Below are 17,477 nucleotides of genomic sequence, written 5' to 3'. Positions count from 1 at the left end.
TAAAATAGAAAAGAAAGGAGTTTTTAGCCATCCTTGGTGATTTTAACTTACTAGGGACCATTTGGAATTAGTAAGCCTTTCTACTCACTCCCAAACATCATCTTGATCTCCTCACTTTTATAACAGAAGAACCCAGGTTCCAAAACGAACAGGAGGACTCAAGCTGTTTGCCTAGAACCTCACATTTAAATGACTCTTCTGAAATGCATCCCTCAACACAGAGTAAGTTGATAAGAAAATTATTCTGCCATTTTAAATTTAACAATATTTAAGCAAAATTGTAGTGTAAATTATGTTTATAGCATGTGGATGCCATTTTCCCAGGGCACTGATAATGAAAATCCTAAAAGGGAGGCAGCAAGATTCTCTCATATTTCCCAGTGGGAAAACTGGGTGCAGACTAAATTCCAAGTAAAGAAAATGTGCTGAATCCACTACAGCCACTCCATTTCTTGAGCACCAGCACTGCTGCCCAAAAACGTAGTTGGAGATTCTAACAGAAGTCTCTAACTAGATTGATAATATGAGATCCATAACTAATTTGACATCCTTGTGAAGAAAATCTCAGTGTTGTTTTTCAAAGCTATTGCATAGTTGAATTTTCTTGACTCTGTTCATCTGGGCTGAGCTCCCTCCAGCAACCATTGAAAACATGCGTCTGCCCTGGGCACTCTGATGGAATTCTGGGCCCTACCAGCAGTAGAACTGCCAAAGGCAAATGGCTTCTTGCTGACTTTTGATCCCTGGATGTGGTTCATTGGAAGGTTTTGGGTTTTTTAGAAGGGACAGGGTAGAAACATCTTACAGAAATGTAGTCACAGCATTAGGCCATCCATAAAAAAGCTAATAATCTTCCCAGTAAAGTGTATTAATTTATTCTTAAAAGGGAGGAGGAGACAAGACACTCTGTTAGACTTTCCTTCAACTAATTTTTTTCAATAAAACTGCCATATAGATGAAGCAGAATTTAACAAGATCTTCTGAGTTCTTTTGGAAGAACAAACTTTTATACAATGTCCCACAAAGAAGAGCTTTATAAGAAATATACCTCATACCAAGTCAGGAGATTCCAGTATTGTGTAAAATATTTTTGCTAACTCATATTGTTATATGCATCTATAAATTCTGTACCAGAATATGAATTAAACCAAAAATCATTCAAGAGTCAGATGAAGTATGAGAGATTCTCAGCTATTCTCTATTCTGACATATCAAAACTTAAATTTTTAACTAGATAATTCTAAATTTTAAAATGATTATTTGGTAACCTTACGTTATTTGGCAGCAAAATACAAAAGCATAAAAGCTGGATTTCTTTGGGAGGAAAAACTGTTTTTCAGAAATTGAAGCTGACTGACTGAATGTGTAACTAAATTTCAGAGAAGTATATTTTTAAGGGCTTTTTTGAAAAAAAAAATCCAGTGTTCACTAGCCCCTCTAAATCAGTAACACTCATACTTGGACATATTGTAGTATTTTAATCTTGATTCTGAACCTTCCTGGTATTAGCCAATATTAAAAATCATTTGATTTATTTATTTGTTTTAACTTATTGGAAAGATAGTCATGGTATATATTTCACAGTATTATGACTTAGAGTACCTTTTCTCAGTACCATTAAGCATCATTGTGAGGAAGCTTACCATTGCAAAAACTCAAATTCTCTCTTAGACCAGCTTTGTTTCTAACTTAAGATTGTTTAGCCGGGCGCGGTGGCTCAAGCCTGTAATCCCAGCACTTTGGGAGGCCGAGACGGGCAGATCACGAGGTCTGGAGATCGAGACCATCCTGGCTAACACAGTGAAACCCCGTCTCTACTAAAAAATACAAAAAACTAGCCGGGCGTGGTGGCGGGCACCTGTAGTCCCAGCTACTCGGGAGGCTGAGGCAGAAGAATGGCCTAAACCCGGGAGGCGGAGCTTGCAGTGAGCTGAGATCCGGCCACTGCACTCCAGCCTGGGCGACAGAGCGAGCCTCCGTCTCAAAAAAAAAAAAAAAAAAAAAAAGATTGTTTATATCCCAAGTATTTCAAAGCAGAGAAGTTCTCTGTTAGCATTCATTCAGTCTGACAAATAATTATTTGGCTTGTAAATGGAACCACCTAGGGCCAGGTAATATGTAAAATTTAGGTTTTAGAATTGCATTTCATTATTTATTTTTACAGCACATTTATCTTTAAAATAAATGCTGTATCATTGCTAACATCAGAAAACTCAGCTTTTCTACATTTTAAATTTCATTTTCAAGTTTCTTTAAATAGAAGAGCAGTAGAATGGGACACCACAGAACAGAATCTTATCCAGAAAGTGAGAAATCTTCGTCAGAGACTTACTGCCCAGGCTCGTCACAGATGTCAAACCCCTCATCTTTTGGCTGCATAGAAGGCACGTCAGCTTGAGACAGTCGAGAAAGAGACCTATTTTGCAATCAGTGACACTGATTTTTAGATTATTTATTTAAAATTCCTATAAAGATCAGCCCTTTGTACAGAAAAATGTGTCTATAAAAATTATGTGTTATTTAATTCTGATACTTTTCGGCTTGTAAATGGCTTATTGTACTTTTTACAATAAAAATGTTTTAGAAATGGTTAAAGCTGTGTTAAGCTTTCAGGTTGCAGGGACCGGCATAAACATCAGTAACTTTAGTTGATAAAGGTTTATCTTAAAGATGAATGGAGAAATAAAGAACAGGAAATGACCTCAACAGCTCTGTAGCCTGGACTGAGAGAGAACTCAGCAGCAGGTGGAGAACACCAGCAGCATGGAGTGGTCTCTATCAGCACCTTCCTGCCCAACCCTGCCTCTGCCAGCGGGACCTCCTCTTTGTCAGGGACCCCACTGGACTCGCAGCATCTCATCTCTGGCCCAGCTCCTTCTGCTCTCTGCCTACTTCTTCTGGCAGCACCGACTGCTCTTCCTCCGTCCCTCCGCTCCCTAGCTCCACAATGGGGATGCTTGTGACCTCCCGAACCTTACTCCCTGAAAGGAGGGTAGAAATACTTGATATGAGGATTAAGTAAGATCAGGCAGGCGGAACGTGGTGGCTCACAACTGTAATCCCAGTGCTTTGGGAGGCTGAGGCAGGTGGATCACTTGAGGTCAGGAGTCCGAGACCAGCCTGGCCAACATGGCAAAACTCTTTCTCTACTAAAATTACAAAAATTAGCCAAGTGTGGTGGCACACACCTGTAATCCCAGCTACTCGGAAGGCTGAGGCAGGAGAATCGCTTGAACCCAGGAGGCAGAGGTTGCAGTGAGCCAAGATCACGCCACCGCACTCCAGTCTGGGCGACAGAGTGAGACTCCATCTGAAAAAGAAAAAAAAAAAAAAAAAAGATCAGGCCTAAAAAGTTCCTGGCCCAGTGCTTGACACATAGTAAGTGTACAATATGTGGTAGTAATTATTTTCTCTGGTACCACGAAGCATAATCTTATGGTTAATCAAATATTTTCAGCAAAGTGCTTTCTTTTGCCCAATAAGCAAAGTTCTAAAATGATATCCTGGCGTTACACACAGCGTTGGTTTCCCAAGAGTATCTTCCTCAGCCTAGTTTTCCGTACATTTTTAGGTGGCTGCAAACATATGCCTGCATGGACCAAGCTGGTGTGTGTTTTTTGACAACAGGAATCCCAGGATATAGAATACGAAGAGTGTGATGGAAACTTTGGTAGACTAGAATTGCTTGCTCACCGGAAAGCATTGAAATTCTAAAATTCTGTGATTCTGCCACCCAGAAACAGCTGTCTATTGCAGTTTTTTACCTCTATGTCAGGTCCTCTTTTACTAAGATTTATACCCAGTCAGGTCTGTTTTGCAGCTACACATACCACACACACATACAAAACCCTCTTTTTTATATCTAGAACTGCAGTAGTTAATTTTTGAAAAAAGTTCCTGTTCATCCAGTGAAAGTGCACTATGAATGCTGTCACCCAAATGAAGTTCTTTTTATCACATGCTTCCAGTTTTCTCTGAGCCTACATTTCTCTGATAATCTTGATAAAATCACTGCCTTAGCAGATTTCAGATACTTGGTTGAAGCGCCTCAGTCATATGTGCTTGGTTGGTATTGCAAAGGTTATCACATTTAATGAAATATGTAAAATACATTTCTGATTATTTCTTCCTGCTTCTTGACATTATATCTTCAATCTTCAATTTCTTTATAATGTGAATTCTCTGGAATTGAATAAGGACTGAACTTGTCTAAAATTCTTGGCTACATTCAGAAAGTTTCTCTCCATTACTCCATTGAGTTTGTTAAAGAAGAGCGGTCCCTATAGGCCTTTTCATATTTATTACATCCATAAAGTTTCTCTCTGGTGTGAATTCTGCAATGTTGGCTAAATGTTGGGCTTCAGCTAAATCCCTCTCCACATTTGGCTACTTTTGGAAAGTTTTTTTCCAATATGAATTCAGTGGTGCTAAATAAGTTATTAAGTTGGTTAGGGGCCTTTTTGAATTTATTTACATTCATAGAGTTTTTCTCTAGTATGAATTCTCCCAGGTTGAGCAAGATTTCAGCATTTGCTAAAGGTCTTTCCACAGCCATTGCATGTGGGTCGTTATAGCAGTTGACTACAAGGACTGCATAAGGCTTAATTTATTAATATGGGTGTGCTTATCCAAGAGTCTGGATTTAATGTTTAATCTCATTGTATCAGTCTGGGTCCAGTCAGGAAGCAAACCACACAGTTGTTTGGATGAGGTAAGTTTAATGTAAAGACTTATTAAACTATGATGGGGAGCAACTATGAAGATGTAAAGAGAACTCTGCAGGGTACGTAGGACTGAGGAGAGCACTCAAGTACGGACAGACTCGGAAGGGAGGCTCCTCCCTCCCCCAGGCTTAGGTTCAGACCTGGTCAAAGAAGGTGTGGTTGCAGACCACTAGATATTGGGGAGGGTCTCAGACTTAGCCAGGCCAGGGGTAGTCCAAGTCCCCAGGCAGCAGGAAACAACTCTCCTGGGCACAGACAATCGGAGGCTGGTAAAAATGCACAGGGAGGCAGGGCATAAGGACCCCGCTTGTCAGGGTGGTGTGCAGGCTGGCCATATCCAGAGGGCCACAAGAAACCACCCTCAGGCACAGGCAAACAGGCCAGCAGGCAGGTACTCAGAGTGCATCAGGGTGGCACTGCTGGTGTGAGGCCTGGAACATTCCAGTGTCCAGACTGGAAAGACTACAGTGACATGGTCATTGGGCCAGGACTGTGAAATCATAAAGCAATTGTGCACACTAGGCACATGGGGCAGAGCACGACTAGATGTCCCCCATGCACACGCACCGCTGGTGGGCCATGAAGCAAGAGTAAGCCAAACAGAACATTGGAGCAAGGAAGAGAAGCCCTGTTTCTCCTGCAGTGTCCCTCAGCACCCTCTATTGACAGCTCAGCATCATGCGCATTGTAAGGAGAAATGCCTCAAGAGCCCAGCCCATCGCTGCAGACCTGAAATGATTGATAACTGCCATGCTCATGCCATTGAAAGTGGCTCCACAGTTTACTTGGTTGGTTAACAGGAATGTGGACTCAATGTTGGCCTCTATCTAATGAGACAGATGCCAGAATTTCCCTGGCGTGATGTGGATGCAGGTATCCAAAGGCTCAGGGAAGTAGGAATGTAGGGGTGGATTGATCACATCTGGCCTCCTCACTCACCTCCCAGTGCCATGCTCTGGGTCCAAAAGCAACTTCCTTTATGAAGGCACTGAGCAAGGGAGCACCTACAAATCTGAAAAGCTCTGTGGTGGCTCATGCAACAAACGTGATGATGAGAGATCCCACCACCATGGATGTGCTCCCTGGTTTCAGTGGGGATAATGGAGGCAGTAGAGGCCAGGTAGCAGCATTTAATTACCAGACAACCATTTATAGTAAAGGGCAGCAGGGCGGTAGTAGTATTAAAGGATTTTTGGCTACTGATAATTGACTACACTGTCCCTAAGAATGGAATAGATAGGTAGCCTACTAAAATGTTGCTTGAGATATGTAACAGGAAAAACTCCAGACCTGGTAGCCAAAAAACTGACTCAAGTCATCACTATGGAGCATTATACCTGTCACCCAGTTTCCAGTATGAAAATGATTCCCAGATCCAAAGCCTCTTGATTGAAGGGGAGGCCAGGTCTCCCTGAGGAAGGACCCTGAAGCAGTGCCACATATACGTGCTTATGAGTATTCTTTGACCCTTTCCCAAAGAAACCTCTTGCCATTTACTTGAAGGGTTGTGTACTAGGGAAAAGAAAACACCCATACCTCCCAGGGATTACTGAACATGGGTTCCGAATTGACACTAATTACTGTGGCCTACCAGTGAAAGTCAGGACTAACGGTGGTCAGTTGATCAAAGGAATCTTGAGCAAAGCTTGAATTACAGAGGGTGAATAGGGCCATGAAACCAACCTGTGGTTATTTTCTGAGTACCTGAATATATCACTGAAATAAACATACATGAAAAATGGCAGAATCTCCCCGTTGGCACTAAGATCCATTGAGTAAGAGCTATTATCCTGGAAAGATTCAAGTGAAAGCCCCTGGAATGTCCTCCTTACCAGGATAGTAAACCTGGCTAGTAAAAAGTTATCACAATTATCCCCAGGGGCTGGGCGCGGTGGCTCACACCTGTAATCCCAGCACTTTGGGAGGCCAAGGTGGGCGGATCACCTGAGGTCAGGAGTTCAAGACCAGCCTGGCCAAAGTGGCGAAACTCCGTCTCTACTAAAAATACAAAAATTAGCCGAGTGTGGTGGCACCTGCCTGTAGTCCCAGCTACTAGGGAGGTTGAGGCAGGACAATTGACTGAACCTGGGAGGCAGAGGTTGCAGTGAGCCAAGACCATGACACTGCAGTCCAACCTGGGCAACAGAGCCAGACCCTGTCTCAAAAAAAAAAAAAAAAAAAAAAAAAAAAAAAAAAAATCCCCAAGGAAACTGAAGAGAATCATGCCACCAGCAAAGAGTTGAAAGATGAAGGGCTAGTTACAGCTATTCCATCGTAATTTAATTCGCTATTTGACCTGGGCAGAAGGGAGACGGATCTTTGAGAATGGCTGGGTTAGCAAGAACGTAGTAGGTGAGGACCGCAATTGCAGCATCTGTTTCAGATGCAGTCTTGACACAGCTCCCGGCATATGGTATATCCCAGCACCTGCATGACCTTCCTGAGACCCCTCTCTCCAGACCCTATCATGACCTGCCATTTCCAGATAGGTTTGGTGCCCACCGCTGGCCTCTCATCAGTGCTGCTTACCCATCCCGCAGCCCCCTCGCCGCCCCACATAGTGTTCCCAGTCACTCCTCCATTAGACGGCCTTGAACCCCGCCGCGCTCGCAGCGCCGTCCTGGACTGTGACCACCCGGACTCCCACCCTAACCCAGAGCTGTGCGCGACCCCCCGGCGACGGCCAGTACCCAAGGGCAAGGGCAAGGGCGAGGGCAGGTCGAGGAGTCGGGGGCTGCTCCAGGCCCTCACAAGTGCTCTTTCCTGGGCACTCGGGCCGCAGCGCGAGGGTGGTCTTGGCGGGGGTTCTTCTTAACAGATTCACCAGGTCGCCGGATACTCGTCACAGATATGTCTTTTCTCCTTATTTTCAGCCCGGGGACTTTGACCAGCAAACAAAACGTTTTTTTTCCGGTGGCGTTGTAAGGACAGCAAACAAAAGTATTGTGCCCCGTGTGAGGATCGAACTCACGACCTTCAGATTATGAGACTGACGCGCTACCTACTGCGCTAACGAGGCACCTAGTGAACGGTTTCGGACGGAGAATTATGAGTCCATACGGCTGGTGTACTGCGCATGCTCAGTTTTACTCTTATCACTGCTGTAAATCCCGTACAGAGCACTCGGAATTCTAGTTCCGCTGCTGTCCCGTTTGTCGATTAACACTGTGATTGGCTTGTCAGTGCCTCGCTGGGTAGCGGCGACACGGAGAAGGGGAATTTTTCCTCCTATTGTGAACTGTTATTTTTGTATAGTGCGTACAAACCGTTTGCACACTCGTGAACGCATGAAACACTTATTAGGCACCTACTGTGTTCCCGGCCCTGTGCTGGGTGCTGCGTTCACAGGAACAAACCCAGGCTCAAGGAGTCGGGCGAAGATGCATAATGATTGGAAAACACACACACACACACACACACACACACACACACACACACCCTTCCTGTGGCCAGTGCCCTGTGGCACACTTGAGCTGGTTCTGATTTTTCTTCCTTTTTTTCTTTTTGCTATTCAAACAGGACTTCAGGGAATAACCGTGGAAGCGGGGAGTTAATAATATGTTAACTGGGAGGCACGCTCTCCTTTCCCTTTCACTCCTCTCCCCTTCCTTCCAGCCCTTTATATGAGCTCATTTGCCTACATTATTGCTAAAGGAAACTTCGTGCCCCTATCATACATGGAAAACAGGTAAGGGTTTTTCCCTAACACATGTTCAGATAAATACATAACTATTATAATTTTTAAAAAGACTCTTCCACGTACTGTCTAAAATCAGCCAGACTGTGGCACACTGAGGATTTATAAGTTTCGCTGTATGTAAATTTCACCTTATAAAAAGGAAATTAAGACAGAACTCTGGGCAAGGCCGGGCGTGGGAACCCCTGGGGGGAGTGTGCGGACGCCCGCGGGTCTGGATGCCTCCCGGGGAAAGGACGAGTGATGGACAGGCCGACGGAAGGACAGGGAGTCGGGAGAAGTTCGTGTGGACCTAGGTGGGTGTGCGGATATTCACGGCACAACTCTATCAACTTTTCCGTTTGTCTGACGTTTTTCCTTAGAAAATATTGGGGGAGGAATTTTTTTAATCACCTAGAATTTGAGAGATACGGTGGGGTGTTAAGGGGGCAAAGGGCAGTATGAGTACAATCAGGTGGGGACATATCATCTTGACAGCAGACACCACAATTGCTGAGGGTAGAGGAAAGGGAATCTCGGAGTGGATGGGGGTGTGGCCTGCTCGACCTCCCGGTGGGAGAAGGACTGGGAGCTGCCGGCTGGTGGCCGTGGGGCGAGGAAGGAGGAGTTGGAGGTGGGGCAGGTTGCCGGGACCCCAGACCCGGAGACTGACACCCAGTCCTCGGGAAGCTCCTGGATCCCACGGTCTATGGGGGGAAGCCCAGGACTTCTACCAGCCTTGGGGAAGCGCGCATCCACACCTCCCTGCGGGAATCCGACCCAGGGGGCTTGCTCCCTGGTAAGGTTGCTGGGGCATCCTCTGCGGACTGCGGACTGGCAGTGTCACCTAGATCCAGCTGTTTCTTCCAGATCTGCAGGCCCGAGGAGGTGCTGACTGACCTGCGGATTAAATCCCAATGGTCCTGCCTACCACAATTACAAGCAGCCCCACTTTCGGGTATAGCAGTCCCACGACTGGCAAGCTACCCAACATATTAACTCACCACTTCCACAGTTATTCCCTGAAGTCGTATTTGAACAGGAAAAAACAGAAAAAAGGAAAAGGAAACAGCCCAAGTGTACAACAGGGAACTAACTGGTCACAGGCATAATGGTCTGTCCAGGCTGTAAACAAGAAAAAGGGATGCTCTATGTTGTGATATGAAATGAGCGAAGAACACAATTGCAGAACTAACAGAGTGTCAGACTATTTCTGTAGAAAAGGGTAGATGTTTATATCTGCTAGTATTTGCACACAAAAAGCTAAGATCGCTGGACGCAGTGGCTCACGTCTGTAATCCCAGCATTTTGGGAGGCCTAGGCGGGAGGATCACCTGGGGTCGAGAGTTCAAGACCAGCCTGACCAAAATGGAAGAAACCCCATCTCTACTAAAAATACAAAATTAGCCGGGCATGGTGGTGCATACCTGTAATCCCAGCTACTCGGGAGGCTGAGGCAGGAGAATCGCTTAATTCCGGGAGGTGGAGGTGGCAGTGAGCCGAGATGCCGCCACTGCACTCCAGCCTGGGCAACAAGAGCAAAACTCAGTCTCAAAAAAAAAAAAAAAAAAAAAGCTGAGATCAATAATTAATACTCTGAGGGGTGGAAACTGTATGGTTGGAGGCAGGGGTGACATGAAGACTCTTTAAAAAAATAAACTTTATTTTCTAAACAGTTTTACAGTCACGGAAATATTCTAAAGATAATAAGAGTCTCCATAAAACTTTCACCCAGGGTTCCCTATTATTAGCATCGGTCGTTGGTATGTGTTGTTTGTTACAAGTAATGAACCGGTGTTGATGCATTAACTAAAGTCCGTCTTGACTCGGATTTCCTTAGTTTTCACCAGATGTCCATTTTTCTGCTCCAGGACCTCATCCATGACACAACATTACATTTGATGGTCCTGTCTCCTTAGGCTCTTCTCGGCTGTGACAATTTCTCAGACTCTTCCTGGGTTTTGATGACTTTAACAGTTCTGAGGATACTAGTCGGGTATTTTGTACAACGTCCCTCAATTTTAACATTTGACTGACAGCTTTTCTGGGATGAAGACTTTTCACTGTATACCTTTGAACAGATTTTTAAAAACATACTTGAACTATGTTAATCTATAATCTATTTAAATGTTGACGTACATTAATTTAAAAGACGAACTGTAGGAATTAGAAGAAAAAGGAGGAGAGGAGGGGAGGGAGAGGGAGGAGGGAGTGGAAGAAGGGAAGGAGGGGAGGGAGAGGGAGGAGGGAGTGGAAGAAGGGAAGGAGGGGAGGAGGAGAAGAAAGAGGGAAAGGAAGGGGCAGGGGAGGAGGAGGAGCAGAAGGAGGAGGAGGCTACCTGGAGGGGCTGGGCTGATTCTGCCTTGGACCTGGCTCTCCCGGCGACCCCCCGGCTCTCAGACCTGGCTGAGCCTGGTGGCCGCCAGGGGACGCTGTGCCGAGGGGTCGCCGCCGCCGCCCCTCAGGTTTCGGCTTTTTCCAAATTAGCCTCGGGACACACCGCGCCACTACCCGGTGCAGGATACTAGGCCGGATCCCCACGCCATGGCGGATCCCCACGCCATCACCCAGACCTGCTCAGGGAGGGGAGGAAGAACAGGAGTTAGGGGCGGGGGCGGTGTAGATATTCCGCTCCATAAAGTGTCTCCAGCTTTTAAAGGTGTATGTCCCCAATTTTCCAAGACCTTTTGAGTGAATTTTCCAAGAGCCTTTGAGTGGAATGAAACTCTCACGGCATCCCAGCCGCGGCGATGGGGTCCCGCTCCTGCAGAGTCCCGGCAGGAGCAGAGACTCGGGAGGGGACCACTGGCTGCCGGAGCCCTGCTGGAGTCCGGAACGAGGGCGGTCAGGGTCGCCTCCCCACGGGGTCGCAGGTGAGGGTGTGGGGCCGCGCACAGAGGCTCCTGCAGGCGGTGACCCCCAGCTCTGACTCACAGAGAGTGACTGATGCCGAGGACCCACTGGGGACCCGAGGGCCTCAGCCTGCGCCTGCGCCGGGGCTCCCCGACCAAGACCTTCCGGCCCCCAGGCCTTTGCACCGGCAGTTCTTGGCCTGATGTGTCCTGCCCTCAGGCCCCTCTATAGAGACGGAGATCTCTTCCTTGCCCTCCGTCAGCCAGGTCGGAGGTCACCTCCCCAGCGAAAACCTGATCCCCATTGCCTTCATCTGCCTCCTTCTCCCATTCTCCTCCCCAGGCTGAACGCGCTCCTTCCTCCCAGCTAAGCGCCTTTCCTGCGGTGGCTCATTTACTTCCACTCCTAGAGCAACCTGAAGGGCTCAGTGCTTCAATTGCCCTTCACTTAGGCAAGCGAAACTCAAACTCAAGGTCAGGCGACCTGACCAAGTTCAAACGATCACCGCCCCCCTTCTCAGTAGTTTCCAAATCCTTTTCCTCACGTGCATTCCCTAAAATAATGTTGAAAAACTTCTGTGCATCTCCTCTCATAATATTAAGTTAATATCAAAACAGTTTAATTATAAACAATTGCAAAAGACATAATTACCAGTGTATGTAAATATGACATTTAAAAATATACCCAATGGGCCGGGCGCAGTGGCTCACACCTGTAATCCCAACGCTTTGGGAGGCCGAGGCGGGCAGATCACCTGAGGTCAGAAGTTTGAGACCAGCTTGGCCAATATGGTGAAACCCCGTCTCTACTAAAAAAAATTAGTCAGGCATGGTGGCACGTGCCTGTAATCCCAGCTACTCGGGAGGCTGAGGCAGGAGAATGGCTTGAACCCGGGAGGCGGAGGTTGCAGTGAGCCGAGATTGTGCCACTGCACTCCAACCTGAATGACAGAGTGAGAGTCCGACACACACACACAAAAAGACAAAAAGTACCCAATGACATCTGTATATCCTGTGGATTCCATACAAACCAAAATCTATTTTGAAATATATACAAATATGTCTTCCAACATTTGGAAAGTTTACATTTAATTGCCTCCTTGAACTCATTTCCATTCTAATTCCCCCCACAGAATACTATCCCCTTACAGTACATATTTTATGTTTGAATGCGTTCATTGATCACCTAGCATGCCTCTAAGAAACAAAAAATAGAGTTTATTGGGAGCCCGTTTTACAGAATGGAAAGTGTATCTCTGTGTGTGCATGTGTGTGTGTTCTGGGAGGCGGACCCTGGGCTGACTGAGCAGGGTAGCTTAATGGAAACCTGTTGAGAGTGATTCCTCTTCCCTGGTGCCAGATGGACCCAGGCAGGGAGACCCCCTGGGACACCCAGGCAACTATCCAGGCCCAGGTGATGAAAACATATCCTTGCAGGTGGTTACAGAGAGCCAAAGGAGGGAGCCACGTGGAGGCACGTTCCACAAACACAGGACTTGGGCCTGGCTGTCAAGAAAAGCCAGGTCACTCCAAATTGGGATGAGCAATGTCCAGAAACATTCCAGTGCCCTGCCGGGGAGGAAAGCGGGAAAGAGGGACCTGTTCGGAGGAATGCAATAAATTCTGGTTTTGCTTATTTTCAATTGCACGAATAGTATGTACTAATTCTAAAATATATGCATATAGCTATGCTGTATAAGTCAGCTATCACTGTGCTAGTGCTGCTTAACAAACAACCTAAAACGTAATGGCTTAAACAGCAAGCATGTGTTTTCCTTTCTCTTTTCTTTTCTTTTTTTTCTTTTTTTTTTTTTTTTTTGAGATGGAGTCTCACTCTGTCGCCCAGGTTAGAGCGCAGTGGTGCAATCTTGGCTCACTGCAACCTCCACCTCCCGGGTTCAAGCAGTTCTCCTGCCTCAGCCTCGTGAGTACCTGGGATTACAGGCATGCACCACCACACTCAGCTAGTTTTTGTATTTTTAGTAGAAGTGGGGTTTCACCATGTTGGCCAGGCTGATCTCGAACTCCTGACCTCAAACTATCTGCCCACTTCAGCCTCCTGAAGTACTGGGATTACAGACGTGAGCCATTGTGCCTGGCCTGGATTATCCTTCATTCTTTTTCCTTCCCTTTGGCCTGAGACTCTGCACCCTCTGCCACAGTAAGCTGAGTGTTTTTCCCTGCCCCACTGATGTTGAACTTGGCCATGTGACTTGCTTGGGCCAAGGGAGTTTTGACGTATGTAACCAGAGCAGAAGCCTTAAATGTGCCTCTTTGGCATGGCTTGGTCCCTTGGGCTGTTGTGACTCTTTCAGAAGAATATGCCTTAGTGAATGGCTGGTCCAAGGAGAATGTGAAGACTTGAAGAGCAGACTGAACCCAACCTCAGCCTGGAGCTGAACCCAGCTGATACACAGATCCATGAGCAAGAAAAAGACGTGCTTACCTGAAGCTGAGTGAAATAAGTCAGACACAAAAGGACAAATATGGCAAGCTCCTACTTATATAAAATATCTAGAATATATACATAGAGATGGAAAATAGATTAGAGGTTACCAGGAACTGAGGGATGAGGAATGAGGAGTTATTGCTTAATGAGCACTGAGTTTCTGTCTGGGATGATGAAAAAGTTTTGGAGCTAGAAAACAGCAATGGTTTCACAACGCTGTGAATGTACTTAGTGTCACTGAATTGTAAACTTTAAAAATGGTTAAAATGGTGAGGGATAAAAGACTATACTTTGGGTACACTCCTTCGGGTGATAGATGCACCAAAATCTCAGAAATCACCACTTAAAAACTTATCCATGTAACCAAAAACCACCTGTACCTCCCAAAGGTATTGAAGTAAAAAATTTTTAAAAATGGTTAAAATGGGCTGGGTGTGGTAGCTCACACCTATAATCCCAGCACTTTGGGAGGCTGAGGCGGGCAAATGGCTTGAGCTTAGGAGTTCAAGATCAGCCTAAGCAACATGGCAAAAAAATACGTCTCTGCAAAAAAATACAAAAATTAACCGACTGTGGTGGCATGCACATGTGGTCTCAGCTACTTGGGAGGCTGAGGTGGGAGGATCGCTAAAGCTGGGGAGGTGGAGGTTGCAGTGAGCTGTCATCACACCACTGCACTCCAGCCTGGGTGACAGAGCAACAGTCTGTCTTAAAAAAAAAAAAAAAAAGTTAAAGTGATAAAGTGATAAATTTTGTGTTACATATATTTACCACAATTTAAAAAATATATAGTATAACCAAAGTCATTTAATTGTATGCTTAAAATGGATGAATTAGTAGCTGGACGTGGTGGCATGTGCCTGTAATCCTAGCTCCCTCAAGAGGCTGAGACGGGAGAATTGCTTGAACCCAGGAGGTGGAGGTTGCAGTGAGCTGAGATAGCACCAGTGTACTCCAGCCTGGGCAAAAGAGCAAGACTCCATCTAAAAAAAAAAAAAAAAGAATAATCCAATGTGCCACACATATAGACGTACACAAGTCAAGTCCTCTCAAGTCACTCCTAATCCTGTTCCCCCTCCAGAGGGAAGCCCTGTGAGTGGTCTTCCTACACACAAACATAAAAAATAAACACTTGGATTTTAGGTATCTACAAAAGATCATATGGTACTTATTGCTCTGTGACATTTTCCACTTAGTAAGCTGGACCTCTTTCCTTGCCGATACATAGATATCTTCCCTGTTCTTAGTAACTGCAGTAGTGTCTCTGAGGAGAGGAGATCTGGACACAGATACACACAGAGAGAAGACCATAAGGAGACCCAGGAGGAAGACGGCCATCTACAAGCCAAGGAGAGAGAGCACAGAAGAAACCAATCCTGTCAGCACCTTCATCCTGGCCTCTGGCATTGTATGGGAATAAATTTCTGTTGTTTAAGCCACCTGGGCTGTAGTATTTTTGTTACATTAGCCCTAGCAGCTCTAGGTCTTCTAATTCTAGAACACCTCATTCTTACCAATTAGTAACAAATACTACAGTGAACATCTTATGCATGTATTTGATAGCAAATGTCTGAGGAGCCTGTGGACAGCCAAAAAATCTGTGCTGTCCTAGATTCGGCAGGTTTGCTGTTTCACACCAGGGAGCCCAGAAGAATTTTCCATCTCCCTGAGGGTAAGGACCAGAAGCCCCAAGAATGGCCTGAGCTGAGCCAGGGCATTCACAGGCGTCAGGAGCCGGGGCTTTTCTTTTCACTCCCGGCCTCTTCCTGCACTTCCATCCCACCCGTCCACAGGTCACTGTCTCCATCTGCTTGGCAGGGGTCACAGCTGGACTATGGGCTGCATCTGGCCTGGCCACAGCCACAGCCTGGCTTCTTGAAACAGTTCTCTGCAGGGGCTGCTCCAGCTGGAGGGACATCAGGGTGAGTTGGCTCCAGAGTCTATGCACACCGCGACTCCCCTCTCCTTTGCAGTTCTACTTAAAATAAAAATAATAACAGGACGCGGTGGCTCACACCTGTCATCCTAGCACTTTGGAAGGCCAAGGTGGGCGGATAGCCTGAGCTCAAGAGTTCGAAACCAGCCTAGGCAACACGGTGAAACCCCTTCTCTACTAAAAATACAAAAAATTAGCCGGGTGTGGCAGCGTACGCCTGTGGTCCCAGCTATTCAGGAGGCTGAGGCAGGAGAATTGCTTGAACTCGGGAGGCGGAGAATGCAGTGAGCTGAGATCGCGACGCTGCATTCCAGCCTGGGTAACACAGCAAGACTCCATCTCCAATAATAATAATAATAATAATAATAATAATAATAAAATAATAAAAATAATAAAGATAAAGAGGGAGTCGGGGGCTCAGTGAGGGGAGGGTTATCAGGGCCAGGAGGAGGCTGGGGAGGAAGGGCCGATGGTGGGTCTCAGTTCTCCCGTGGCGCTTTGGGAAGCAGCAAAGGTTCCCCAGGTCTGGCCTTTTCCCCACAGGCCTTGGTGATGTGGTAGGACTTGGTGGTAAGCCCAAGTGTCTCATCTCCTCATACTGGCTGTGACAAGCCAGCTGGGAAAGCCGAGGGAGGCCCAGGGAGCCTGGATGTAGGGAGCAGGGAGCAGGGTGTTCTCCAGATGTGCCCTGCGGGAAGCAGCCAGCAGTTCTTTTGTCATCTGTGCAGGGGAGCGGAAGGCCATGGTCATCCCAGCTCAATTTCCTACTCAACAAGTGGCCGACGAGTTGTGAGTCAGCCTGTTGTTGTTGAACTGAGAGCCATTGCTCTGTTTGGTGCTGACAAAGCACCCAGAAGAAGAAGGTCTGCCTCACCCCTGCAGACCCAGATGTTCCCAGAGAGCCTCCATTGTCCCCACACTGTGGTCAGAGGGAGCTGTCATAAATGCTAACGTGTCTAACGCATCCTGCTGAACAGCCTCGGAAGCTCCCACTGCCCATGACATAGAAGCCAGGGTGCCCGCGTGACCCTGCTGGCTGACCTCCCAGCCCATCTCTTCCCACTCCACCCCCACCCCATACCCCACAGACACCCCATTCCCTCCACCCCGCCCACCCGGCTGATGACTGTCCTGCTGCTCTCCCCTGTGGCCACAGAAAGGCCTCTTGAGCTGGCTCCCTGCTGCTCACCCTCCCATCCCTGTACTCCCCGGACCTTAGGTTCATTGCCGTGTGGTGCCGTGATTTCTCAGTTACTGTTGTTCCCACCAGATCACAGGCAGGCACGCAACAGGGGCCGTGCTGCACCCACTGTGCAGAGCTCATGGTGGGCCCTGGAGCATTTGTGTGTTTGATGACTGCATGCAACATTTCCCAGCCTGCACTGTAATGGCTTGACTTTTCTTGAGGGCAGGGACTGTTGTTGACTTATTTCTGCATCCCCAGTTTTAGTCTGATCAAAGACTCGTTTTCTAGTTCCAAAGGCGTGCAGGCTCTGATTTCTGTAACTCAGTAAACCTTTCCATGGACTGACTCAGAGTGGGCTCTGAGGCCATTGCCCTCTCTCAGTATACTTGGTGGGGAGACAGCGAGGCCCCTAGCCAGAGGAGAGGAAAGTGTTACAGGACTCACCTCACAGGGCCCTCCCACTCTGCTCCTACTGACTGATGAGATAAGTCGGAGTGGGTGTGGCCCCAGCAGCCCTGGGGCCCCAAGGAACTGTGGGCCTGCTCCTTCCAAGTTCAGGCCTGGAACAACACAGTGGTTCTGCCCACATTTCCAACAGGTATAACAGCAATGGGGTAACAGTGCATGTCCCCATCACCCCCCCATCACCCCAAG

General features: G+C 47.0%; 2 protein-coding genes and 1 non-coding gene across 9 annotated transcripts in view; 1 reads left to right on the top strand and 2 right to left on the bottom strand.

Moving 5' to 3' along the window:
• TBC1D31 (TBC1 domain family member 31) overlaps nucleotides 1-2,595 on the top strand; it is a 78,729-nt gene extending 76,134 nt beyond the window's left edge. For all 7 annotated transcript variants that reach the window (XM_030937471.1, XM_030937468.1, XM_030937470.1 and 4 more), the window contains 2 exons: nucleotides 127-222; nucleotides 2,248-2,595. In XM_030937471.1, the coding sequence (XP_030793331.1) occupies nucleotides 127-222; nucleotides 2,248-2,381 (230 nt within the window). In that variant the 3' untranslated portion in view covers nucleotides 2,382-2,595. The remainder of the gene's footprint in view (nucleotides 1-126; nucleotides 223-2,247) is intronic.
• A 5,075-nt stretch (nucleotides 2,596-7,670) lies between these two features.
• On the bottom strand, nucleotides 7,671-7,743 carry TRNAM-CAU. The gene has a single exon. It is a non-coding gene; the product is annotated as a tRNA-Met (tRNA).
• A 2,353-nt stretch (nucleotides 7,744-10,096) lies between these two features.
• LOC115899608 lies at nucleotides 10,097-16,381 on the bottom strand. The gene is made up of 4 exons (XM_030937500.1): nucleotides 16,237-16,381; nucleotides 11,085-11,414; nucleotides 10,739-10,973; nucleotides 10,097-10,471 (listed from the first exon to the last, which is right to left on the bottom strand). The coding sequence occupies exons 1-4, from the start codon at nucleotides 16,379-16,381 to the stop codon at nucleotides 10,276-10,278; spliced, it is 906 nt and encodes a 301-aa protein (XP_030793360.1). The 3' UTR covers nucleotides 10,097-10,275.
• Nucleotides 16,382-17,477: the final 1,096 nt, after the last annotated feature.

The sequence above is a fragment of the Rhinopithecus roxellana genome, chromosome 9 (assembly GCF_007565055.1).
Source record: "Rhinopithecus roxellana isolate Shanxi Qingling chromosome 9, ASM756505v1, whole genome shotgun sequence".
Lineage (NCBI taxonomy): Eukaryota > Metazoa > Chordata > Mammalia > Primates > Cercopithecidae > Rhinopithecus > Rhinopithecus roxellana.
Note: the sequence above shows the minus strand (reverse complement) of the source record. Positions and strands in the feature narration are given on the sequence as shown.